The sequence below is a fragment of the Nicotiana tabacum genome, chromosome 13 (genome assembly GCF_000715075.1).
Source record: "Nicotiana tabacum cultivar K326 chromosome 13, ASM71507v2, whole genome shotgun sequence".
Lineage (NCBI taxonomy): Eukaryota > Viridiplantae > Streptophyta > Magnoliopsida > Solanales > Solanaceae > Nicotiana > Nicotiana tabacum.
The window spans coordinates 98,799,646-98,825,985 of record NC_134092.1 but is presented as its reverse complement, the minus strand read 5'-3'; the positions used below and the strand labels follow the sequence as shown (position 1 = coordinate 98,825,985).

General features: G+C 34.8%; 1 protein-coding gene across 1 annotated transcript; it reads right to left on the bottom strand.

Moving 5' to 3' along the window:
- Positions 1 to 2,457: 2,457 nt before the first annotated feature.
- On the bottom strand, positions 2,458 to 19,810 carry LOC107775450 (sterol 3-beta-glucosyltransferase UGT80A2-like). Its single transcript, XM_016595177.2, has 14 exons — positions 19,180 to 19,810; positions 17,348 to 17,526; positions 16,187 to 16,429; positions 15,763 to 15,874; positions 10,544 to 10,714; positions 8,965 to 9,028; positions 8,694 to 8,751; positions 8,419 to 8,596; positions 4,836 to 4,966; positions 4,440 to 4,542; positions 4,260 to 4,336; positions 3,584 to 3,631; positions 3,348 to 3,497; positions 2,458 to 2,987 (listed from the first exon to the last, which is right to left on the bottom strand). Exons 1-14 carry the CDS (start codon positions 19,343 to 19,345, stop codon positions 2,814 to 2,816), a joined length of 1,854 nt encoding a protein of 617 aa, XP_016450663.1. The 5' UTR covers positions 19,346 to 19,810; the 3' UTR covers positions 2,458 to 2,813.
- Positions 19,811 to 26,340: the final 6,530 nt, after the last annotated feature.

The window sequence follows — 26,340 nt, the reverse complement described above, 5'->3', positions numbered from 1 at the left end:
ATAGAAGTGTGCTCTTGCTAATAGCTTAAGCTTTTAGATGAGATGTCACACACTTCAACAAAAACCAAACTCTATTTTAGTATATCAGAAGAGAAAGAGAAAAAGTTAGGCAACACAATTGTCTCTCCTCTCATTTCATTTCTTTCTAGTTTCTACATACTTATTTTCGATTTCAATCCAAAAAGCTCCCGTATAAGTTCTACGCTTAAGGATGTTTAGCATTTTTTTTCTTGTAATAAATAAATAAATTACTTAATTAATTAATTAATTAATTGACAACATATGGAAAAACGCCACGAACAAGAAGTATGCATGAAAATATGGAAAACAGTAAGAGCGTATTAGGTTATGATTTCATGGCGTAACTTAATAAGACGTTCTGATTATTCAGCCTCTTAATCAAAATTTGATACGGTTTCTTAGTTTATGAATCACTATTCTCTTTAAAACCAAAATAATGTATAGTCAATTACATATAATGATATAACCACTGACCTAAATAATCGAAAAGACTACAAACGAAAAGCTAAAAATATCTGAGATTATGAGGGGGTTTTATGCTCTACTTCAAAAGTTCAAAAAATAAATTACGATTAAACAATTAAATATAACTAAGTTATATAACTTAATATGGTTTTATTCAAGCGTATGACCTTCCTTAGATTTAGCTTATTCCCCAATTTGTGTGCGGACCTAAATAGACTGGCTTCCAGATAAAACCCATCCTATGACCTCTTATTGCCGTAAAAATAGTACGGGCTAGCCAGTTTTCGGACTGGTAATTCAAAAATAGCCAGCGTTTGTAAAGTCATTGAAAAATAGTCACTATTTTGCTGCAACACGGACCAGTCCAGCATAATATACTGGAGATTGGAGCACATGTGTATGAACTTCCAGCGTATTATGCTGGACCGGTATATTATACTGGAACTCCAGTATATTATGCTAGAATATTTTCCGTATTTTGAACAGTGTTTTCGTTCAAATTTATCTTTACATGAAAAATGGCTAAATTTCGATTACTTTTGAAACTGTGGCTATTTTTGACTTACCACTTGTAAATCTGACTATTTTTGAATTTCACCGAAGTGCACAGATAGCCACTGATTAGAGATGTCTTTACTTTTTAGCCATTATTTTAAATATATTTACTCTTTAGCCAGTGCTTAATAAATTTTTACCCGCCAGACAAAAATACCCTTGTGCTAGACATAGATGTTGTATAAATATTAAGGACATGGTGTCCTTAACTTCATGAATGTTGTGTAAATATTTAGGACAAAGTGTCATGTATTTGCACTTCTGCTGCTAAACTTTAGGACACCATATCCATAACTTCATATGTGCAGTGTAAATGTTAAGGACATGGTGTCCTTAACTTCATGTGTGCAATGTAAATGTTAATGACATAATATCATTAACTTGTACTTGCAACTTCTGTTGTTAAACTTTAGGACATCATGTCCTTAACTTCATATGTATAGTGTAAATGTTAAGGACATGGTGTCCTTAACTTCATGTATGCAATGTAAATGTTAAAGACATAATGTCCTTAACTTGTATTTGCACCTCGTGTTGTTAAACTTTAGGACATCATGTCCTTAACTTCATATGTGCAATGTAAATGTTAAGGACGTGGTGTCCTTAACTTAATGTGTTCATTGTAAATGTTAAGGACATAGTGTCCTTAACTTCATGAGTGATGTGTAAATATTAAAGACTAAGTGTCCTATATTTGCACCTTCTACTGATAAACTTTAGGACACCACGTCCTTAACTTCATATGTACAGTGTAAATGTTAAGGACATGATGTCCTTAACTTCATGTGTGCAATGCAAATGTTAAGGACATAATATCATTAACTTGTATTTGCAACTTTTATTGTTAAACTTTAGGACATCATGTCCTTAACTTCATATGTATAGTGTAAATGTTAAGGACATGGTGTCCTTAACTTCATGTGTGCAATGTAAATGTTAAGGACATAATATCATTAACTTGTATTTGCAACTTCTGTTGTTAAACTTTAGGACATCATGTCCTTAACTTCATATGTGCATTGTAAATGTTAAGGACATGGTGTCCTTAATATTTTACACATCACTCATGAAGTTAAGGACACCGTGTCCTTAATATTTACACATCACTCATGAAGAAAGGGTAAAAAAAACTTTTCGTATCAATTTTAATAGAGTAGTGGCTATTTTTGCTCAACATTAAAAACACTGGCTAAAAAGTAAATACCCTTAAAAAAGTGGCTATACCACGCCATTTCTACCCTTATTGCTTAGTCTGTCTATTTTGGCAGCAGAGCAAACCCTTATTGGCGAACTATTCACTTGATTGCAATTTAAATACAAGACTGCATACAATAATTTTTGCTACTAGTTCGAGTTACTCTTTATCTGAAAATACTTATACAAGAATTGCTCCATATTCTTCGAACTAGGGAAAAATAAGCACCAGAACCATAATATGCTAAAATAAGTGTTACGTTGCGTTCATCAAGGTTTACATTGTCAAGTCAAATTAACCGAAAGAGCTTAGAGATATGAAAACCAACATTTCCATCCATTACTTTTTTTTACTACAAAATATTACCCCTCTCATTCCATTTCAAACAAACGTCAAACCACATTATCAAAATTACAATCAATATCAGGGACATAATCTAATCATGATCTTGAATTCCATCATGAGTGTTGAATCCTAAATTTTTATGGATTCCTTTGTAGCCGAGGTTACAATTCCGACAAGCTGTTCTATCTCTACAACATCATTGACCACACAGAAGTAGACTTTAAATAAAAAATTAGGTGTGACCAAAACAGCGTCTTAGGGAAAAGAAATGGTGAGGATGAGGTGAGATCTCGGGCTTAGGCTCAAGTGATTCTCGAGGGAAATGTTTATAGAATGCTTTCACAGCTCCAGTCACTCCATCCTCATTCTCCATGGCTTTTGCTAGTTCTACAGCACGTTCTTTTACCTGCACGTCACAAAAGTATATCGACCAGCATATATCATGGCTTTCGAATTTATCAAAGCGATTCCACAACCATAAAAAAAAATGGGGATCAGTCCTGTCCCTAAATGTAGTGATCATATGCTTATTCTCATCTGAACTTTTAACACAAACTTTTTTTTAAAACACTCAAATATATTTGTATCTAGTTCTATGTATAGACGATCACACTAAATATTAACACAGAATTCTTCACTTGGTCACCTCATGAAATATTCCCCATGTTTGACAGATGAAAATATCTTTTGAAAAAGAAGCAAACAAATATGGATGTCCCTCCGGAAACAGCCGATGGAAAAAGAAACACTATGGAAAACTACCTACCTTTGGATCTAGCATGAAGCGGATGGCAGCAACCAGCTTTTCAAGTGAGAACTCATCCACGGAGATGGGAGCAGGGCCAACTCCCCTAGCATGCACACGTTCCCCCCAAAAGGGTTGATCCCCAAAGAAAGGTACCACAGTCGTTGGGCACTGAAAAACATTCACATGTTATCATTCAAAGTAAGCCCCTAAAACAATCTAAAGGATTACAGTCATGCATGAAATTAAATAATTACCGCAGCTTTAAGTCCGGCAGCGGTTGTTCCAGCACCTCCATGATGCACCTGGAAGAATGAATAATAAAATGTCCACATATCAGTGGCTGTTATGATTAAAAGGTCAAACAAATTTAATTATGACGGATGTTAGAACAACTACTTTATCAAGTTGAGGGGAGGCTAAAGTTGATGCACATATGTCTTGGACATGAAAGACAGTTCATTTTCTGTCCCAATACAGTATGCACTATCAGATAAAGGGTATCCATTGATTTTATTCAATAACAGTCAACTCATATTCAATTTTTGCGTAAAGTATAGATTAAGCTGCCATAACCCAAATGCGTTAGGATAATAAGCAGAATTACCTTTTGCAGCCATGAAAAAAAAAAATTAAACGAATCTTTAAATGATAGGTGAACAGCAGTAGGAACTAAGCAAGACTTAAACTGGATCAATGAACTAAGTGGATCACCCCCAAGGAATTCCCTAATTAAAGCATGGTTGTGATAGATGTGATACAAAGACACCTTATACAATTTATTGCACAACCACATCATAGATCATCAATCCATAATTCTTTTAACAGTTTAAGATGAAAAGGTGGAGGAGCGGGCGTGCATGCAGGGGTACGTCTAAATTCAGATGTTACGTCCAAATTCAGATGAAATAAACTGAGGTAAAGAGGTTATACCACAGCAGCACATTGCAGGAATAGCCAATCATGAGGGCAATTATCCAACAGGTACACAAAATCCTTTGGCTCCTTCACTGAGATAACACGAAATAGTCTTATCAGCCAATATAATCAATCATAAACCTTGTGAATTGCAGTAGGTTTTTGGTGTGACAACTAAAAAATTTAAGTACTTACAGTTCCCAAGGCCACCCCAGCCTTTGTTAATGATACCTCTTTGTCCAGTCATTTCTAGAGCTTGAACAATTATCTCGGTCATTTTTTCAGGTTCTTGAACAGGCTGTGAAAAATACTTAATATCTTGAGAAAATTGTCACTAAAAGGTCAGCACAATACTTCAAAAGCCCATATAAATTAGCATAACATTTCAGTTGATTTTGAATCCCATGTAGGTATGTCGACTCATGGGTAGCAAGAAAGAAATGAGTGGCGGTTATTGAAATACATACAGGACTTTAAAAAGTAAGTATGATACTTAAGAAGCCGACTTAAATGAGTATAAAATTTCAGTTTTTGAATCCCATGTAGCTTACACTCATAGTAGAAAAAGGAAATTAGCAGTGGTTAACTTACAAGACTTCCAAAGCCAATATAGATAGGCTTTTCACCATCTTCAAGCCATTTAACGAGTTCTTCTGGGGGTTCATAATTGGAAGCAAGGTCTAGGAAGCAAAAGCCCACCACGTCAATTTTTGGGCCCCAATCTGCAGATCACCCAGTAGAAATAAGTGTTACTAAAACAGCATGTTCTGCTGCTAGTTCCCTCGGTAATAAGAAAAACACCAAAATGATACATGGACAACTCATTAGTGACAATTCAACAATCATGTTCAAAGGGAAAATGGAGAAAGCAAGAAGCTTTATCTTCTAAGGATATCTACTTGCAGAACATGCAGTAACCTTTGTGATGCAGCATTTCAACTTTATCAAAACGAATAGAAGCATGTTACACTCAGAGATGCACTTTCTTTGTTCCGTAAGGCACCTATCTCGGATTCGTTTTGCGAAGAAGTGAATCAATAACAGTATAGAGTAACGAACTTAGCAACTTAGAAGCTAAGAAGAAACTTGAGTGCTGGGAAAGGCAACATCTAGCTAAGACATATATACAAATGAATAAAAGACATACTAAGAGTAGGAAAACGAGAAAATCTCCAACTTTCTTAATCAAATTTCTGCAGTCATGAATCAACAGAAAAATATGCACATTAGTTTTGGAAAAATACTTGGGGTGAATTTAAAACATAACAAAGGAAAAGAAGCAATTAGATAGAGGAAACAGATACAACTATTTCAGCTGTATTATTCTTTTGCTCAGTCTTCCCATATATCACTATCAGCAAGGAGAGTTTCAAGTACCTCGGATCTATAATCCAAGGTAATGGTGAGATTGACGAGGATATCACGCATCGAATTGGAGCGGGAGGGATGAAATGGAGGCTTGCATCCGGGATTTTGTATGATAAGAAGGTGCCACCAAGACTTAAGGGTAAGTTCTACATAGTGGTGGTTAGACCTACTATATTGTATAGGGCAGAGTGTTGGCCTGTTAAGAACACCCATGTCCAAAAGATGAATGTAGCAGAAATGAAGATGTTGACATGGATGTGTGGGCATACCAGGTTAGATAAGATAAGGAATGTGGATATTCGGGACAAGGTGGGAGTAGCCCCCGTGGAGCACAAGATGGGGAAAACTAGGTTGAGACGGTACGGACATGTGAAGAGGAAGTGCATAGATTCTCCGGTGAGGAGGTGTGAGAGGTTGCCCATGGTGTGGCTGAGGAGAGATAAAGATAGGCCTAAGAAGTATTGGGGAGGTGATTAGGCATGATATGACGCAACTCCAGCTTACTGAGGACATGACCCTTGATAGGAGGGTATGGAGGTTGAGAATTAGGGTAGAAGGTTAGTGGTTAAGCGGACATGTCTCATTTTCAATCCGGTAGCATTAGCATTAGTCTCGTATTTTTGTTTCTCCTAAACAACAGATTTCTTTTACTATATGTTATTCCTTTCGCTTCGATTAATCTATCACCTTATCACCTTTGCTTGTTGTTGTTACTACTTGTTTCTGCTTTTTTTTTCATTTTTTCTTGAACCGGGGGTCTTTCGAAAACAACAACGAAGGTAGGGGTAAGGTCTGCGTACACTCCACCTTCCCCAGACCCCACGTTGTGGGATTACACTAGATTTGTTGTTGTTTATATTTCTGTTAATCAACTTTGTGATTACTCACTTTGGCCATTTGAAATTCCATGCTCATAACTCCAATTTTCTCTTTTTTTGCTTTTTCCTAGTCTAGCTTTGGATCAAACCAAGATATTAATTTTCTTTACTCTACTAAGACTTCTAAGCATTCTGTGCTCAAAGATCTATCAATAAAACAACTATCCCAATCAACCTTTTAAATATGAAGTATCATCCTTGCCTTACTGTGGCCTGAGCTCTTCCTTTGGCTGTGGTTTGAATTGTAGAAGGCTAGTATCCTTGGAAGGCACATTCAAACTAATCCATAATACAATTGGACTTAGCGCTTAGCTTCTAATGCTATGCTTTGCCAAAGATGGAGCTATTACCCTCCCAGACCCCACCCGTGGGATTTCACTGGGTTTGTTGTTGTGGAGTTTATTTATTAGTATAGTAAAAACCCAACATCATCCACCCCACCCCCGGCAACAAAACTCCCTAAGCCAGGAGCCCAATACTGCTAGGCTATTCCTCCCTGGTACAAGAAGTTGGTAGTAATAACTAACTACTACTGTGAGACTATCTTGGGATATGTCTCTGTATGAGAGAGAGGGGGGGGGTGGGGGACGTGGGATAGAGGCAGGGGGAGCTAGAAAGCTGACAGAAAAATAACAGTAGTCCCAACAGAAGGAGAGAGTGCTCTTTTTCTAGGACAGAAGAGAAGAATACTATCATGGGTTTTTTGGCAGGTCCTTCTTAACAGCGGAATACAACCTTCGTGTTTTGTGTCTCCACAAGAAGTGGAAACTACATTCGTTACTTCAAATCAGAGGTAAGATTACAGAGCATCAGACAAAACATAGAGAGGCAAAAAATTTAAAATGCTTGTTTCCAGAATTTTGTAAATAGAAAAGAAAGAAATAACAGAAACATTTCATCAGCATGTGAACACCAATAATAATCACCAATGTATTATTTTCAAAACCAACTAGAAGAGAGACTAATAATGCATTCAGATTCCTACCAATTTTTACATGAATCTCTCTTAATGTTCACAAACAGGTTCACTTCCCTATCCAACCGTCGAGTAGGACTTGCTTATTGGTCACAAAGGAGAAGAGTTGGTAACTAAGCATTTCCAATGCAGGTTCTAACTAACAAATATAGTATTGCCAAGATGATAAACTAAACTAATGAAGCAGCAAATCTCCTTTATCCATCGATACAGACCCACTGGTTATCTATGGGAAAGAGAAGATTTACATTCATCCTATGAGAAACAGAAGAGAGATCCTACAACAATTAAAATGAACTCAACTATTGAGGGTATAAGAGACAAGATTAAAAGGCCTAATGAATTAGAACAGAAAGTAAAAATGACATATAACCTAATGAGTCATTCTTGATCTTCCATTACCCATTACAAAGTCTCTTGTTTCTACTTTTGGGAAATAACGTCTCCTTCTGACTTTAAAACCTTTTTCTTATTTTTGACTAAATTCGTATTTAGCGTTGTGTCTAGCCAAAGCTCAGTCATTTCAATGTCGTTGAAAGGGAAGACAATACAGAAGCTTGTTGAACCCGAAATATTTCAGCTTATTACATGGTCATGCCATGAAACAGCTTCCTATCAAATGCAAAATTTGTTTTTGAATATGACCCAAACCTACACATAATTTAGTCCAAACTGACCATCTGAAGCACATTACAAAGACAAATCTAGAATGAGAACGGATATACCATTCCATTATATATCAACTATCAACTTTTGAAGCAATGAGTGTTCTCCTCATGACCAAACAAAAAGTGAAATAACTAAAAAGGCAGACAAGTTGGGCAAAGACATCCCGGAATTTACTATCAAAGACTATAAAGCTATGCAAAGAATGAACCATATACGATTTAAGGTGCATCTCAACCATGAAACTCAAAATGTAGAGACTACTACAAGATATTTAGAAAGAGACCTTTGGGTTTAGGAACTAGGTGCGGACTCCATATATACCCATAAGGCACATCTGGATGGAAACTGTTGGAGTTACTCAAATAAGTTACTGGCCTTAGCTTCAACTTTTTCTTCCTGAAGTCATTTATCACATCTCGAATCCCAAGCCAGATCAGTCCATCAACAACTTGATATGATAGCTGCACAATGCATTCAGAGATTAGGATACAGACGATACAAAAGGAATATCAAGTGAAGTCAAAATGCTAAAGAAAATGAATATCATCAAACACTCACTCTATAACCAACTGCCTGTTTGACACGAGAGAGAGGATGTGGAAACTCACTAGTAGGCCTGCCAGGGAATTAAAGCAGGAAACTTAAAGAGTAGAAAGGTCACATGTTACAAGAAACTGTATAATCATACCCAGATAGAAAGAACAAGATTTGCAAAAACTGTGGAAAAAATCTATTTTTGACCAGTAAGCATTCAGAGTTCTCACTGGAGCCACTTGATTGCAAATAGAGTATATTAGGAGTTGGAAAAGCAACGAAATAGACCACTTACGTCCATGGCATCGTGAAAAATATATGCAATGGTACTTTCAGGGCCTCTGCTACATGCATATGTCCTAAACAACAAAGTAAAGGATAAGATAAATCACGCACAAATATGTGGGAAATTTAACTTGATCTAACATATCATCAATTGTGATAAAATTCAGCAGATATATATGTACTCTTGAACCAAAAACTTTTCCAACTAAATAAAAGTAGAGTTAAATGACCACAATTTCTTCCAGATGCCAGCAATACTGGCAGAAAGCACCCGTGACAAGAGAGTCAATGGCATATCAACCAAGTTATGCGGATCGAAATGTCAAATTTCTTCAACTTTGTGAAACTAATGTCTCATAAAAATACAACATCAGCAAAGAAAGGTTTAAATACTACTTTGCAGATTTTTCCATGCAGTAATCAACCAGTTTGCTTTACGTATGAGCAATGCTATCCAGACCTAAAGCTTTGACCAAATTTTTCATCACTTCCTATATGGCTAGTGCAAATTGATGTATTTAAAATCAATCAATCAGATATATTACACAACCAAAACAATGTAAGACAAATCAGTTGATAATGAGGTTAAGATAGAACTTGTAACGACCCAACCATTGGCATGGAATAAGATAACAACTAAGAGTGGAAATATCTTCACAGTCTCAATCACTAACTCCAAAATAAGGATATAGTTCCAATGTCCAATCTTTAGCAGAAAATGAAAAATTACAATCGCACAACATTGACTGCAAGAGTTCAACGTGAGAACAGAAGATCTGGAAAATCTCTGCTAGTGCTGCCAGTGTTATCAAAGGTGAAAAGCGCAAAAAAGCTCCAAGGTCCGTTGGGGCTTTAAGCACAAATAAAGTGTGGGCTTTAATGAACAAAGGCGCAAATGGAGAAAAAGATACAAATATGTATGTGTAGTCCAAGACTAATAATTATAAGCATGAATAACAAATATAAGGATAAAGAAATTGAAAAAAATAACGATAAAGTGAAATATCAATTGTTTAGTGTCGCCCCTTCCAGTACTCATTGGCAAGGAAAGTATGCCTTAGAGCCTTGAGGACGACACTGAAGCACCCGCTAAGCAACGCGAAGTGCTAAACATGCTTTGTGCTTCGCTTTAGGGCTTAAGCGCGCTTAAAGCGCGCCTTTGACAACACTGAGCGCTGCCATCAGGGCTGTGTTCCTTGCTCCAAAGTTTTAATATACGGAGAAGTATAGCGCAAATAAAGTCTAATAGTTGCTATATCCATGGACCTGAAGGAGAGGAATCAGTATATCTCTGAAACTTTGAATCTCATATACTATTCTATGTTTGTGCTTACAACCCCACTGTATAAATAGATGGAATTTATTTTTTGACATCATGAGCTGTTCAGAAGTATTCAAGAACCTATCCTTTAGACGTATACAGTGGAAAGATAGGGAATGATGATGTACACTTATCCTGAGCAACTACTTGAGGTAAACTTACAACACAATCAACGTTTATCAAAGCATGAGTAGTTCATATAACAATTTATCAAGCTGATGGTTGGTTAAATCTTTTTCCAAAAAAAGCATCAAACTGATAGTCTTACCATATGCAGGAGGATTGGCAATAATGGCGTTTACTTTGAATGGAACGTTGGACTCTGGATCAGGATCTACGCATGCAGGTAGCAAGGAGAATACGATATCTTTTATTTGATTTCGTTGAATATGTATTTCAGAAGGTCCAGATGGCAAAAACCCTTTATTCTTTACCATGTCTGCAAAAACATATACACAGTGATCAAATTTGCTGATTATGCCTTCTAAATTTGATTGGGAGCAATTCATAACCACAAGTAACAAGGGAGAGAGAGAGAGAGAGAGAGAAGAATCAATCAGTTTCGACTATGAATATAGCAAGGTTGTGAAATACAATTCAATCCAACCAGGACACTGTTGTTATCAGTACCCAACTTCATATGTGAAATTGTGTAATGCTAATAATGGAATTTCTCTGTTTCAATATAAGATATAGGCAGAAAGGCGAGTCAGCCTGAGCACAGACAAATGGCATATATCTACAACGACCGGGGTAGAAGTTTGGTGATTCAAATGATCTCTTGTTTTCTGCATCCAAATTGCCCCAAATAATGAGGATACAACTTCCAAGCTTGAGTATAACACTTGTAGATTTCAGTCCTAATGATTACCAAAACGTACCTCATAAGAACAACAAACCACATTCTAAAGATCAAAAGCCATCGGAAGAGGTTGTTGACAAGTGCAGTCCTTCATTTTTCCAAAATGCACACAAAAAGAAATAAGAAAATGCTATGGACAAGCTGTACTCGTTCTCTTAGCTACTAGCTGTACACAGTACAGGATATCACAGCACAAATCTTGTTCCTCTAAGTTGCAAACAACTTCCAAGGGAACTCTCCAGCATGTTTTACTTCGCGGTGCAAAACTGGGAAGCATAGTACTTGGCAGCCACTCACTCCTTTGATAAAGTGCTACTACCTTATTTGTTGCCGGATTTAAGCCTCCAGATACAAGTGGTATATAAGTAGTTTTCTACAAATACCTCCAAACAAGTCATCTATGCTAGCAGGAACCTCATGGGTGCATAAAAAATTAACTAAAAACAAATTTTATATGTACGAAATCATGTGACACCCTTTAAAAGGCTCTACTTATTTCTTACTCTAAAAGTACACGGGTAAGAGCCAAACAAGCTACATCCTGTGGTGAAGTCCAACTAAACATCACATCCATTACTATAACTTGCATTGCGCATCGTTTCCAAACTGCACGTCCACCCAGCATTATAACAGTAAGTGATCCACATGTCTTCTCCTGAACAACACTTACACATGTAGCACCAGCTATCTCCCTCCTCCTATCTTCCTCCTGAAATTTCCATCTGTGAGGGTGAACACCCGCGTGCTACCGATCAAGTGAAGAAAACAGTATCCTCTCTTCTTAGAAGCTGGTGGTAGGAGGACTTCGCCGAAAAAACCCTGCATCCCCTTCTGTATCATTTCCAACGTTAAGAAAATTAACAGTTTCTTTTTCTCTTCTTGGGTCTAAGTACATTGGATACAACAAAGAAGACAAGCTCCTATGTAGGTCCAATTTCCCAATCCTCTACCGCTACATTAAGGATTCTCATCTCACCCATCACCACTTCTACCACACCAGCAACACCCAGTTCAAGTATCCCCAACCTTGAGACTCTAAAAATCGAAATCCAATGAATTTTAATACCACCAACCCTAAAGAGGTGCAAAAGAGTTTGAAGGATTAACAACCCCTCATCTAACCTTCAGGAATCGTTTGGTTCATACACAAAGTTATGCCAGGATTATATTGCAGGGATTGTAATACTAGGATTAATGATCCTTGGATTATTAAGTGCTGACCAAGTTCCATTCATTGCATTCAAAATGGGATTCACTGTTTATAGTGAAAAATATGTTTGGTTTTAAGGAAGTTTTGTTTACAGTTTTATCCTTATTTTTAAGGGAAACATGAGAAAAAAGAGGTAGTCAAGGATATTCTGGTCTTCTAGGTGTTTTATCCTATGCTTGCTAATCCAGTATTAGAAACTCATGTTTGAATCCGGTATAAAATAATACCAAAATTGTGGTATAAAACAATGTTTGATATTGCTTATACCAAAAACAAAGATCCAACCAAACATGGATAAAATAATTCTGAATTGTATACAGGGATTATTTCTCTAAACCTGTAACCAAACGACCTCTTAGAATTCTGACTTCACCATAGCACCAAGAGAGAGTCATCCTTACAAATATAGTCTCTCTCCATACTGAGACATTCCAAAAAGTTTGACACCATTTCACTAATAATGTCATTTTAAACAACTTCCATCTTAAACCCTATCCTACTTAAATAGATTCATGAATTGGAAGGGACAAACTAATGATACCGAAAATGATAATGTTAATGAAGGTCATGATGATGTAGTAATAGTGACAGTAACATTAACAACAACATTAACTATTTTTTAATTTATTATTATTAAACATATTTATAGCTCTATTAAGTTTTATAAAAGTTAAAACTGTTTTTCTGTTGGGACCTCTGAAACCAAAGACCAATCGACAAGGTTAACAAAATAAAAAGAAAAAGATATAAAAGGATATGCATGTTAAGCTATGATGAATTAGGGTGTTGATTAGGGATGGCAATGGGGCGGTGCGGGTTTGAGCCTATGCGGGGCGGGGTGGGTTTGGACATGTGCGGGTGCGGGGTGGGTTGATTTTTCTTAAAAGAAATTCTTGCGGGTTGCGGGGTGGGTGCGAGTCAATTTTTTCCTACTGTACATTTGGTTACTCGCATGAATCTTGTCTTCAAGCTTTTCAATCTGTTGCTTATATGATTTTCTTTTTAAATTTTTACTTGGATCATTATATTGTGTTGTCTTTAATTTCTAAATATCTTTTTTTTTTTTCTTGCTTCAATCTAAATACCTTTGGTTATTATATAAAGCTCAAAATATTCGAAAATGACATTAAACATTAGAGGAACTTCACTACTCCTATATATAAACTACTTTGACTTTTCTAGAATATTTGACCCTCTCAAACTTTAAAAAATAATTGTTTTCCTCTTTTCTCCATACCGTGAGACTTGAGAGTGCTCTTCGTCAATCATAAAAATGCATCTCTGAAGCATTTCATGTTACTGTTGTTGAAAAATCCAGTTATGTTATTCAGTTTTGCATTTATTTAGTTATGGGCATAAATTCCTTTTTCTTACTCTATTGGGAGTTTCATTTAATTCTTTGTTCTATCAATGTTCTATGTTGATCTTGTGGTATAAGTAATTATTTCCATTATCTGTAAAGTCAATTTTGATTTAACAATTGTGAGACTATCACAATTTCTTTTTCTAGTTTTCTAATATCACATTATCGGAAATATCACAAGAATGGGCCTTGAGACAATATGAAGATGCTCCAATTAATTAGTGTAATGAAAGTTTCTAAAAATAAGACAATTTGAAGAAAAAATACTGGAAAACTTAGTGGGGCGGGGCGGGTGGACGTGGGTGTGAGTGCGGGGCAGGGAACGCGGGTGGAAATGGTATGCGGGGCAGGGCGGGTTGAAATTTTGCGGGTTAAAGCAAAACCCGCCCCGCCCCATTTGCCATCCCTACTGTTGATCTAGTGGTAAGAGCGCAACAAGTGATGTGTAGGTTAGCCGCACTTCACGAGTTCAAACCCTATCGTAGACAAAAGCTTGGTATTTAAGGGAAAAAGGGTAGAGGGGCAGGCCCATTATCTACCGAGTTCGAACCATGGAACCATGCGCCACTGGCCCTCGGGATTTCTCGGTTATAAAAAAGGGTAGCCCGGTGCACTAAGCTCCCGCTATGCGCAGGGTCCGGGGAAGGGCCGGACCACAAGGATCTATTGTACGCAACCTTACCCTACATTTCTGCAAGAGGCTGTTTCCACGGCTTGAACCCGTGACCTCCTGATCACATGACAACAACTTTACCAGTTACGCCAAGACTCCCCTTCTTCTCGGTTAAAAAATAAAAAATAAAATACCATGATGACTTAGGGAGCATATAATCAGAACATCCAACCAGTATTGATGCTCAATTCTTTCAAGATATGTAATGAACTAGTTGTAGCTACAAAAGCAAAACCGGTTTAGACATCAGTCTTGAGTTAAAAAATTTCAGCCCCTTCCTTATTAAAAGGAGGCATATTTATTCTTCAGATTGTTTTCATTTTTTTATATGGTTCTTCAAATTGTTTCTATTCACAGCAGACTTAGAAATCCTGAAACCACGTTGATAAAGCAACTGGAAGTCGACACTATGCCCCCATGGAAACACTATTTGAAGGGTCAAAACCATTTCTATGATTTTTTTAGATAAGGTATTCCCTCCGGTCCACTTTAATTGATTTTTTGGTTGTTTTCACACATATTAAGAAATTCACCTTTTAGCATTAATTAACAATAAAAATGACCATAGTAACCTTAATTTGTTCATTGGAAATATAACAAATACTCCTAGGCTCTTTACTCCAAGGGAAACTTTGGAAAAAAGAAGTTAATTCCTTCTTGATATCTGAAAAAATCAAATATTATGGACCATAAAAAAAGGCCAAAAATCAATTAAAGTGGACAGGAGGGAGTAATAAATTTCATTAAAAAGGGGCAAAACATGCCCGTATACAAGGAGTATACTTCTATGATGGAACAGCTTTGCTGGGTTCGATCTTTATTCTATTGCTGAAAGTTCTACAGGTTTTTTCATGCTTCAACATTTTTATTCTTCCCATATATGATTTCTTCTTTCTGTTGTTGGGTCTCAAATTTCCAGGGTAAAAACAAGGAAACAGTAAAATGCTTTCAACCTTGAGTCACGGCACGAGGCTTCACATCCAAAATCACACTTGATGCAAGTACTTTCCTAAATGCTTCGTGGCTGAAAGCTGAAGCTAATTGCATTACCAACTCGGTGACCAGTAGTTTTAAAGCAAACAAGTTACTTGACTAATGTAAGATTTCTAGGACTGAATTAGCTTTCTACAAGCACATTTTACTTTTATTAGATTCTAACAAGGACGAAAACATGTTACCAAAAGGACAATGTGATAAAGCTCTGAGGTGGGTATATACCATGAGCCCCTCAACTCAAGTACAAACCATTTAAGGGCACTAGATAGAAATAGCAGTTCCACAATATTTTTAGTGGTGGTTTATATGCTTGACTAAAACCTGAATATGAGAAATATGACATAATGAAAGGCCAGTGGATAAGGTTTTCAGAGATTACTCACAAGCAGCAAGAACTTTTGGATCTCCACCTAGAGGATAAAATTCCAATCCAGCACTCAAGACGAACTCTCTAAAATTGGCATGAGTTGCTAGTCTCACCCTATGACCACTTTCCTGCAAAAGAAATTTCCACTTCCAAGCTATAATATGCCTATTATTCGACTTCAAAGTTAACAGGAACAATTATCAAAGACTCGTCCAGCAAATGCTACAGATGTTATTTTCCTAAACAAACATTGATATCATTATTGCATACTCACACTGTAAAAGGATGCACATGTATCAGCCAGAAATTCATGGATCGGAAAGATATAAAAAGCTATCTCTAACTAATAGGAAAAGCAAGTGACTATGTTAACTAATAAAATGTAGTAAATTATTAAATTGAAGATAGTTGTGCTTGTTGAGTAGGAAGGGCAAGTAAACCTGAAACTTTTTCCCAATGGCAACAAAGGGTTGCACATCTCCCCTAGTCCCGACAATGAGCATAACAATTTGCAATGGAGGTAATTCTGGTGTATCGGCTACATCATTCGCTGCTTCAACTGTAGCTCCATTGTAAACAACTCCAGTGCCAAAATCAAGTTTTTCGGGTTTAATATCCCCCGGAACTTCAAATTGCACAGTGCCGTCATCTTGAACAGTGGCAAGCCTATTGAACAATTTGAGCTGCAAATTTTAGGTTTTGTCACAAATTACAAAAACAGGCACAAGTTTCATTAAAAACATCATGTCTGAAAAAAGATGGTCGTCTAGTAACAAGGAAGCTCCATTATTAAACTTCAGAGTATTACATGATAAAAGCAACTCAAACACACCCAAAGTGATGGTAAATGAACAGAAACCCAAGTAAATTAATTTATGGAACTTTAGCCCTTCTAAATGAAAGACGAAGTTGAAGGCTCTAAGAACAGGCGAGCAGATAAGGTAGAAAGAGACCTGTGATTTCCGAACATTTAAATGTATCCAAGACCAAGTTTACCTAAGGTTCCCATGAGGAGCGATTAAGTATGTTCATGGGAAAATCATCTTCAGTATCATTTGGAAGGCTGAAAAACTGATGGAAATCCCACCTAACCAGGGGCAAAAAACTTGGAGCTTGACTAGCGCCTAGACGACACCTAAAATAAAAAATAAAACTACAAACACTTTAACAAACATCTCTACAAGCTAATACAGATATGGAGCTTGCTGTTTCGGTCCAATGATTTAATTTGTGCATCTTCAATGAACCCAAAGTAGAACAATAATTAGCGTTTAGGAGCAAGTTCTTTGGTTGCTTCAGAAAGGTACAAAACTCAAGCAAGTTAATTTCATATTCTTAGACAAGAAAACACCTGTCCAGAAGGAAACATGCATTATACTTTATTTACAAGATACTACTAAATATGCCAATTCAAAATGCTTGATATCAATCATGACGCAAACTAAAAGGTTTCATTCTAACAAAAAGATGTCCTGATATAAAATTTTAAGAAGATCTCAACAATGTGAGGCTTCTCCACCCAATCCCTCAGTAAATCAGAAACAGATACAACAGAGAACGTGTAAACAACTTCATAAACAATTTTGACATTTTACACCTGCCTTTTTTCTTAAAGGAACTTTATCATCAAAAAGCTTTGCTGCTAGCAGACCTAGAGCCCGATTCTGGTTTTGTTTGCGTCTTCCAGCTTTAACCGGTTGACTGATACCAAGTTCTGATTTCTCCACCGGCTTTTCCACATTTGTAGTGCTAGGCCCAGCCGAATTCCCGTAAACAGATCCTGATCGAGGCATATTAATATTGAGACATAAAACGAGTAACAAATAACTTAACAAAAGCCACCAAATAGTAAAATATGATATAACATACATTTGCAAGTGATAAATCAACAATAGCATAAGTCCATAAAATAGTAAGTACCTAGAAGCACACTACCCCCCATTAGCCGATCAGAAGTTAGAATGACAACAAACCAATCGCCCAAAGAAGGTCTATTGGAATAAAAGTACTTCACATTTTCTGTAAGAAGTGATGCACTTTGACTAGGCACGGAGTTTAAGAAGTAAAAAAAAATTTGTGGCCGAAAATAAACCATAGATGTTTGTGTGGATATAAATCATCTCATTAAAGGTAAAATGGAAAGTTTAAAGTTAAATTATTTCTAAAATGTCTTTTGGAACGGACTAAAAAGGAAGTACATCACATAAATTGGGAGAGAGAAGTACTAACTAGAAAGGAAAGCTCAAAGAATTCATGCATACATGCAAAGGCGGATGTAGCTTACAGTCTATGGGTTCATCTGGACACACGGTTTACACCCCGGAGTATATATATGTAAAAACCTATTAAAATCTTAACAAATTTTAGACCTGAACTCATAGTTTTAATAGTAGAATGAGTTCAATACAAGTTTGAACCTATTAAATTGAAATCCTAGATCCGCCTCTGCATATACGCCGTCCCTACTAGATCCTGCTTCAGATTCTCTTTCATTTTTTCATAACATACATTAGAAAGGAATGTTAATTCAATCAAAATGGTGCTAGCCAAAGCAGAAGGTGATGATGCAAGGAAGGCAGTTCCCACCATGTGAAAGAATTCATGCACACAAGTTAGATGTCCATTTTAACACAATAGGTTTTGCAAAGCAATCATAGCACTAACCCTGTATAGAACCCCAATTTATCTACGCCAGGAAGCACAAAGATTCACCTTCTTCATGGAAAATCTCTAGGTTGGTAATGAATAAAAGAGAAACAAAACAAAACTTTAAGTACGTAATATTCATCTAAGCACACTTCTATTTACTTAATTGTGTTGTATGGGCCAAGCAGAAAATATGGGTGACAATGAGACTCGAACTCGGGGCCTCTACCTGGTGTGATATCATGTTTGAGCGTGTGACGATTTCATCTAAAAGCTCAGATGGTTAGAGAGAGCACACCTTTATTTACTTAATTATGTCCTCAACACACAAAAAAATTAGGCACTTTTAGATATATTCTTTCAGCTGCTCCATCTATTATCCCAGAGTACCAAGTCTAATGTGTCGACAAGTAAGTATGATATTAAGGCCCTTGTTTGAAAACAACTGGTGCAGATTTTAAAATTTTGGCTAAACAATTAGCCAACTTAGCTTGACTAATTTTCGTCACATTCTTTTACTCGGACCACATTCACCCATAGCACGAACGCCCATAGTCGGTGTCATACAAATGTTTGCACCAAGTCCAAAAGCAAATAAAATGACACCATTTTTTATTGGATAAGAAAAGGCAATGACACATATAGCTAATAATCAAGCAGGAAAATGCTAAGCCGCCGCATTTCAAACATTTCTTAGGAAAACACGAAAATTGCTCTCAAATAGTAACACTTTGAAGCAGAATTAAAATAAATAAATCAAAACAATGCCAGCGCAGAAAACAAATACCTTCAACAATATTGATACTATTAACATCAGCCTCCTTGCGCATTTCATTCCCATTATCACCCTGTACAATTTCCACTTCGAAATCAACCGGAACCTCGCCCGAATCACCCGACGGACTCAACTGTCGATCAAGCCCATTATTATTCTTTTCCAATGAATCCGCCATTTGGCAACAACCCAAAAGAAAGGAAAACCAACACTGTAGTGTCTCTCCTGTTTTCCTTTTTCTTTTTCCACTTTAAAGAAAGGAAGAGAAACGGAATCTAAAAAAGCAGAAAAAATGGGAATATAAGCAGATGGGTTTTTGTGGGGGGAAGAAAAGTAGGAGAAGCTAATTAGGTGGGGGTTATACTTACTAGTACAACAAAAGTGATTTTATTAGGATTATAGAAATAGTAGGTGGGGGAAGACGCTATGTGTAAATATATGTGAAGAATCGGAAGAGGAGAAATGGGGTGGCGGGGAAATACATGCAGAAATAGAAACAGAGAAAAAGAGAGCGGTTTGGGGGAGACACGTTGTTTGCAAGATGAGGCCACGTACTGTGTTGTTTACGCACTATGTACAGATTTGTTTATTACTGCGACCCTTTTCTTTCGCAACATTTCCCTTTTGTCGACTTACCCCCGGCACCGGCAACACCAAAATGGAAAAAACCCGAGGGCATGTGCACTAAAAAAACATATTTTCCGATTTTAAATATCAGTCATTTTAAATAATTGAATTGAATTTAAAATATTTAATCTATCTATCTATACTATACTAAAAATATAAAGGTCACTAGCAAAATATGATTTGCCTTTTTTATCCTCTAAAAATATAGTTCACATTGAATAAAATTATAATTGTAATGTAATTATTTTTCTAATATCTAAGACTTTAAAATTAACTAAATTTTATATATAAAATACTTCCTTATTTGAACTATGTAAAAGCTCCTAATACTTAGGAATCTAAAATTAAATAATATTTTACTTAAAAATTCCTTATTTAAATTGTATAACTATTTTCCTTAAATGTGACTTTTCCACGTTTCTAAGTTGTTGACGTTTCCATGTGTTCCTCAAATTTGATTTTCCACGTTAGGAATGGTAATGTAATGAAAACATTTTTCCAAATTTTTTTTCGTTCTAATTTTATAGAGCTAAACGCCTAAGTATTATTAAGCATTTTTTCAAATTCGAATTTTTTGTAGATTTCTTTTTGGACCATATGAGTAATGTTAATTCTAATTTTTCACATATGCATAAATAGTTTAAGATGACCTATAAATTTGTTATTTTTAATATAAACCGTTTAATCATTAATGGCGAATAACACGTACATTATATTTTATATTATATATAATTGTCATTTAATAAATTCTTAATATTTAAAATTAACTAAAAAAATATTATTATTTTCTTATTTGTACTATAAGAAGAAACTCCTAATATTTATATTCAAAATCGAATAAGATTTTTGCTTACATGAACATCTTCTCATTTGAATTGCGTAGTATATATATAGCTCCTTGGTCTAATTCATATTCAAAGAAGAAGAAATAAAAATTTAAATTCAATTTCTTATTTATCAAGATCTAATAACAATCATGATAAATGAACACAAACGAATTAAGTTACACCTATTTCAATAATTTTGCTTTGAATTAAAAAATTAGAATATCAAGATATGTCATTTCCTGCTTTGACTAATAAATTTAATCAAAATTATTATATTGTCAATTCAAACGAGAAAAATGAGTTTAGATATAATGATAAATAGGGAAATCAAAAATGGCAATGTGCATAAAGAATAATTAAGAACTAATAGTAATTGGTACTAAAATCGATAATATCAATCGACACTCCTTCTATATTCAAGGATATTTTAGGTTCTCAATCTCTGTTTTGCTTTCCAAATATATACGATATTTGTATCTCGTTTTAGATGTTACTATCATTAGCTTAGCATTTTAAAAGTTATTATAATATTAGTTATTAACTAAAAATACAAAAGAGAATCTGCATCTTTTGAAGAAAAAAAAACACTTTTTTCTCAAACTTTTATTTATATGAAGGGATATTTGAGGGAAAATTAGTAGTTTAAGAAAAAGTACTGTATAAAAACATAAATTTTGTCAAAGGCTCGAGATTTAAATATGGAGATATCAGTAATTCTGTAAAGTTTAGTTCAGGTAACAAGCTCAAAAGCAAAATCAAAGCTTGAGCCCTTTTGTGAAGGAGACGATAATAGTTCATTAATCATAATTAATAAAATATTGTATTTAAATAGCTCAGTGTATTTTTTAGGCAAGAAAAATAATTAATTGTTATACTAATATTTAGGTTTTAGCTTACAATGATCTTTGAATTCAAGTAGAGTTGTTTTCACTTAAAATTTTTATAGATTAGTGATGTACTATGTCTCTTCATATTTGAATTGATTATAGCATTCTTGTGAGACGTGAAGGAAGAAGGTATGTGTTGATCTAAATATGGGTTAAATGTATGAGTTATTTGGATTTATATTTACATCTTTATTTTAGAATTTATTTTCTATTAGTGTTTGCATTATATGTCTGTGAATTCTGTATGGCAGAATTGTTTCCTTTATTGTTCTATCTAATACAATCAATATTAATCATTTTAAAGAACTCACACCTTTTTAGTTTTATTTTATTTAATAATACTTTTTTAAAACGCATTGCAAAATATTGTTTTCCTTTTTAAATTCAAATATAATTCTAATATAATATTTATGTAATTAAAAATTAGATTTATCGAGATAGAGTACACGCGCAACGCGGGTATCATACCCTTAACGAAATGTCGTTCGCCTCTTTTACCCTTTAAAAATAGAGTTCACACTAGATAAAATAGTCAATTGATAATTTTTCTTGAAATTTAAGATTTTAAAATCAACTAAAATTTTTGTTATTAAATTTTTCCTTATATTAACAATGCGAAAGGTCATAATATGTAGCACCTTAAAGAACCAAACTTTAGCACTTATATAAGAGTACACGCAAATACATTTTTAAGGAAAATTCCTAACAAAGCATTAAAACATTTAAACTTTTTTGGGAACTTTTACAAGTGTGAAATACAAAAACACACTTTTTATAAATTTGGTATATATCACTGAAAGAAAAATGTGCAAGCATATTTTTAAATAATTAGAAGCTCAAATTATAATTTTCTATTTAAGAGTTGTCTATTAATTAGAAGCTCAAATTACATGTCTAAGTATGGGTTTGCACCCAACACTAGATCCTTTATTAGGATTTAGCAGTTAAAATAATACTCTAACAATGTAAATAATTTAACTTATTTTGAGTATATCTACGATATAAATAATGTTTAAGCAAATTTTAACTTATATCATAATGATATAATGATATAATTTATATCATTTTATTTCTTTCTAGGAATAAATTTTGTTGGATTTAAATATTACTAATCTAATAAAATTCTTAGTATGATAATTATATCCATCAATATGGAGTGTCTTATTGTTTGTTGTACTTTTCAATTTGAGATCAATATGAATAATATGAAATTTATATTATATACTTTGAGCAAATAGAATTTATTTCTTTAAGGCTATGAGAACATAGTATAGTTGCATGATATTTGAATACAAATCAACCTATTATTTAATTCTATTTGAGCGATTAAAGCAAATGCACAACTTTTATATCGAAGTTATGCAAAGGTGTTAGAATACTTTTGCATGACATAGTTTTTTTCTTTTATTAAGTTGGCTAAATAGAATGAATAGTCAATTTTTTTCAAGAGCTTATACTTTTTAAATTTTTTATTTTATAGCTCATCACCATTGTTTAATAATATTTGTATATTTTTTTCTAAATTTTATATTCATTGATACGGAGAACACGCGCAAGGCGCGTACTCTAAAGCTAGTTACTAAAATAAGTTACTCCAATTTACTATTCCTAATTGTTTCACCTTACGTGGCAATTTATACTAATGAATAGAAAATAAAGTTAGTCAAATAAAAAATTATGTATAACATTTAAACAATAAATAAAAAGAAAGCAACAAAATATGAAAAGTTACGAAATTGTATGGAAGCATATCATAATCAACACGTTGGAAGATTGAAAACTGAGAATAAAAGAAATAAAAGAGAAATAGTGTAAAAAGAATATTACTTAATATATTTGACAAAAAAAATAGAAATATCACATTATTGTCACGACCCCAAATCTCACCTTAGAAATCGTGATTGCACTGGGATTAGAGAAGCCTAATACATGTTGAGAATTAATGTAATTTAACCAACTTAACTGCAAAACATTAGTTAATAGCTGAAATAACATAGCTGAACCAATATTAGTCATACAATCCTAAACATGTAGTACAAGTCATAAGCTTTTCTAAGAGTAACTAGGAATATCAAGTACATTACTGTCCCGAAATAATAGCAAATAGTGGAAATGAAAGATAACAGAAGGTGATTCTGGGGCTTGCGAACGTCAAGCAGGCATACCTTGAAGTCTCCACCGGACATAAATCTCAAAACCCACACGATCAGAAGTACCTGGATCTGCAAAAGAATATGCAGAAGCGTAGCATGAGTACACCACAACAGTACCCAGTAACTATCAAGACTAACCTCAGTGGAGTAGTGACAAGGTAAGTCGAGATACTTACTAGACATAAAACATGTGCATGAAATTGACATAAAGCTAGCAATGAAAAGAACGTCAATGTAAGGTTAACAACGCAAAAATTATTACTGTAAGACCAACAAAGGAATAATAAAACCACAATTGGCATCAAGAAGTAAACGGGTAATAAAGCATCAATACAATCAGAACACATATGAAATATGAATGTACTCAAATTAGGTTCAAACTGCTCCCATTCCTATGTTGACACCAAGAGAAACAAACATTGGAGCCTTCTTCTCTATCCATTCCTTTTTCATAATTATAAAGGATGGAAATGCTTAGCTTACTAAACCAGCAACATCGAAGTAAGCTCCCATATCCGTGAAGGACTGCTTTCCAGCAGAGGAAATAAAAATGACAATTCGAGTAATCAAATCGTTCCCAGTGCATGAATTACAATAAGAATTTTCTCGAGGCACCACTCCTCGTAACCACAAATCATAAGCCATAATTTCAAATCTTACACGCATGGCATCTTGGGCCCACATTATCAATCATTTCTATACGGCAAAGTTCACGTGCTACCATGTACAATGTATCCGTTTCAAATGCCAAATAAAATTTTCGAGAGATTTATTTAAATACAATAAGGCATAATAACAAAATTTGATTAAGATAAGGCGTCAAATGAGATAATGAGTTTATCTTAAAAATCAAATAAAGTAAGATAAAGTACAGTCTATACAAATAGAGTATGTTTAGTTAGTAATCAATACGGTAAAGGAAAATAATATTTTTAAATAAAGTAAAAGATCAGATAAATTAACGAATTAAATATAAAATTTATTAAAGTAAAGTGCGGTAATAATTTTAAGTAAAGTAAAATATTATACGGGTAATGAGCTTAATTTGATAACCATTTAAAATAGTATGATAACAATCTAAATATAGTAAAGTACCGAGTGAGATGACGATGTAACGACCCATCCCGGTCATTTTGAGCATATGCATTCCGTTAAGCTATTTGAAGTCTTGAGCAGCATCGTATGATATCTTATGACTTGTGTGAATTGTCGGTTTTGGTTTTCAGGTTATTCGGAATTGATTTGGAAGAATGAATTTCATGATTGAAGCTTTAAAGTTGGAAGAGTTGGCCAAGTTTGGCTTTTTAGTATTTGACCTCAGATTGAAGTTTTGATGGTTCCGTTAGGTACGAATGATGATTTTGGACTCGGGCGTATGCCCGAATTTGCACTTGGATATTTCAAAAAAGTTTCAATGCTAATTGGCGAAAGTTAAAAATTTGAAGGTCTGAAAAGTTCATAAGTTTGACCGAGAGTTGAATTTGAGGATATCGGGTTTGAATTGTGGTTCCGGGGACTGATATAGCTTCGTTATGTCATTTGAAACTTGTGTGTAAAATTTGAGTTCATTCCGAGTTGATTTAATATATTTCGGCGCGAGTTTTGGAAGTTGAAAGTTCAAAAGTTCATTAAGTTTGATTTGAGGTGCGATTCATCGTTTTGATGTTGTTATGCGTGATTTGAGGCCTCGAGTAAGTCCATGTTATGTTATGAGACTTGTTGGTATGTTCGGACGGGGTCCCAAGGGCTCGGGTGAGTTTCGGATAGGTTTGAGTTGTGTTGCACTCATTTTTGATGTTTCAATATCGTTTCTTCAAGCATAAATGGTACTTGTCACACCACTTTTCCTACCCCCAAAAGATATTGGTGTGGGTTGTGGGTTAAAGAGTTTTTCCAATTAAAGTGATAATTTTCGAAATAGGGATTATTTTATTTACAGAGTCGCCACTTGGAATTGATTTCTTTTTGCCGGTGTTCCAAGTCACCTTTTATTTGAATCCCTAGTCAGAGGAATGTTTGACTCCTTTATTATTAGTCTGCGAAAACAAAGTCCGGATAAGGAATTCTATTGACCGGAGAGAAGGTGTAAGGCATTCCCCGAGTCCCGTGATTCTAGCACGGTCGCTCTATTGACTTAGACTTGGCTTGAATTAATGTTGGACAAACTACGATTTATAGATATATTTTTTAATGTTTTTTTTTCAATATCCGCTTTTATTTCTTGATTATTAAAATATTAAATAAAAACTTAGATAATATTATGTTGTCATAACCATACTACGCAAGCGAATGCATGATCGAAATAAAATTTATTAATTTTGTCATAACAACACTACGCAAGCGAATCTGCAGTCATGACAAAGGAATGGACCGGCTATCTTTGTTGGAACTGGGCTGCAGAAATTCGGATTTTATTTGGCTATCTTTGTTGGAACCAGCTAACATGCTTAACATCAAATGGGCCTAGCAGAAAATATTTTCAAAAGAATAGGCGAGCTGAACTATTATTTTTCATGGGCCGCAAAAGATTAGCATGAATTCATCCACTATGCTAAGATGACGAACAAGGATAAAATAACACCGAAGAGCAACAATAAACAATATCATTCACTATGCTAGCAAAATCAAATTGAGATAATATAAGAGCAAAGAGTGGACCTTACCGCTGAGGACTTCCTT

Coding starts and splice junctions, on each gene's coding strand:
- LOC107775450 (XM_016595177.2), bottom strand. CDS start 19,345: ATGGCGGATTCATTGGAAAAGAATAATAATGGGCTTGATCGACAGTTG. Junction 4,543..4,835: donor ATATTGGCTTTGGAAGTCTT/GTAAGTTAACCA, acceptor TATTTTTCACAG/CCTGTTCAAGAACCTGAAAA. Junction 3,632..4,259: donor TCCTGCAATGTGCTGCTGTG/GTATAACCTCTT, acceptor TCATTCTTCCAG/GTGCATCATGGAGGTGCTGG.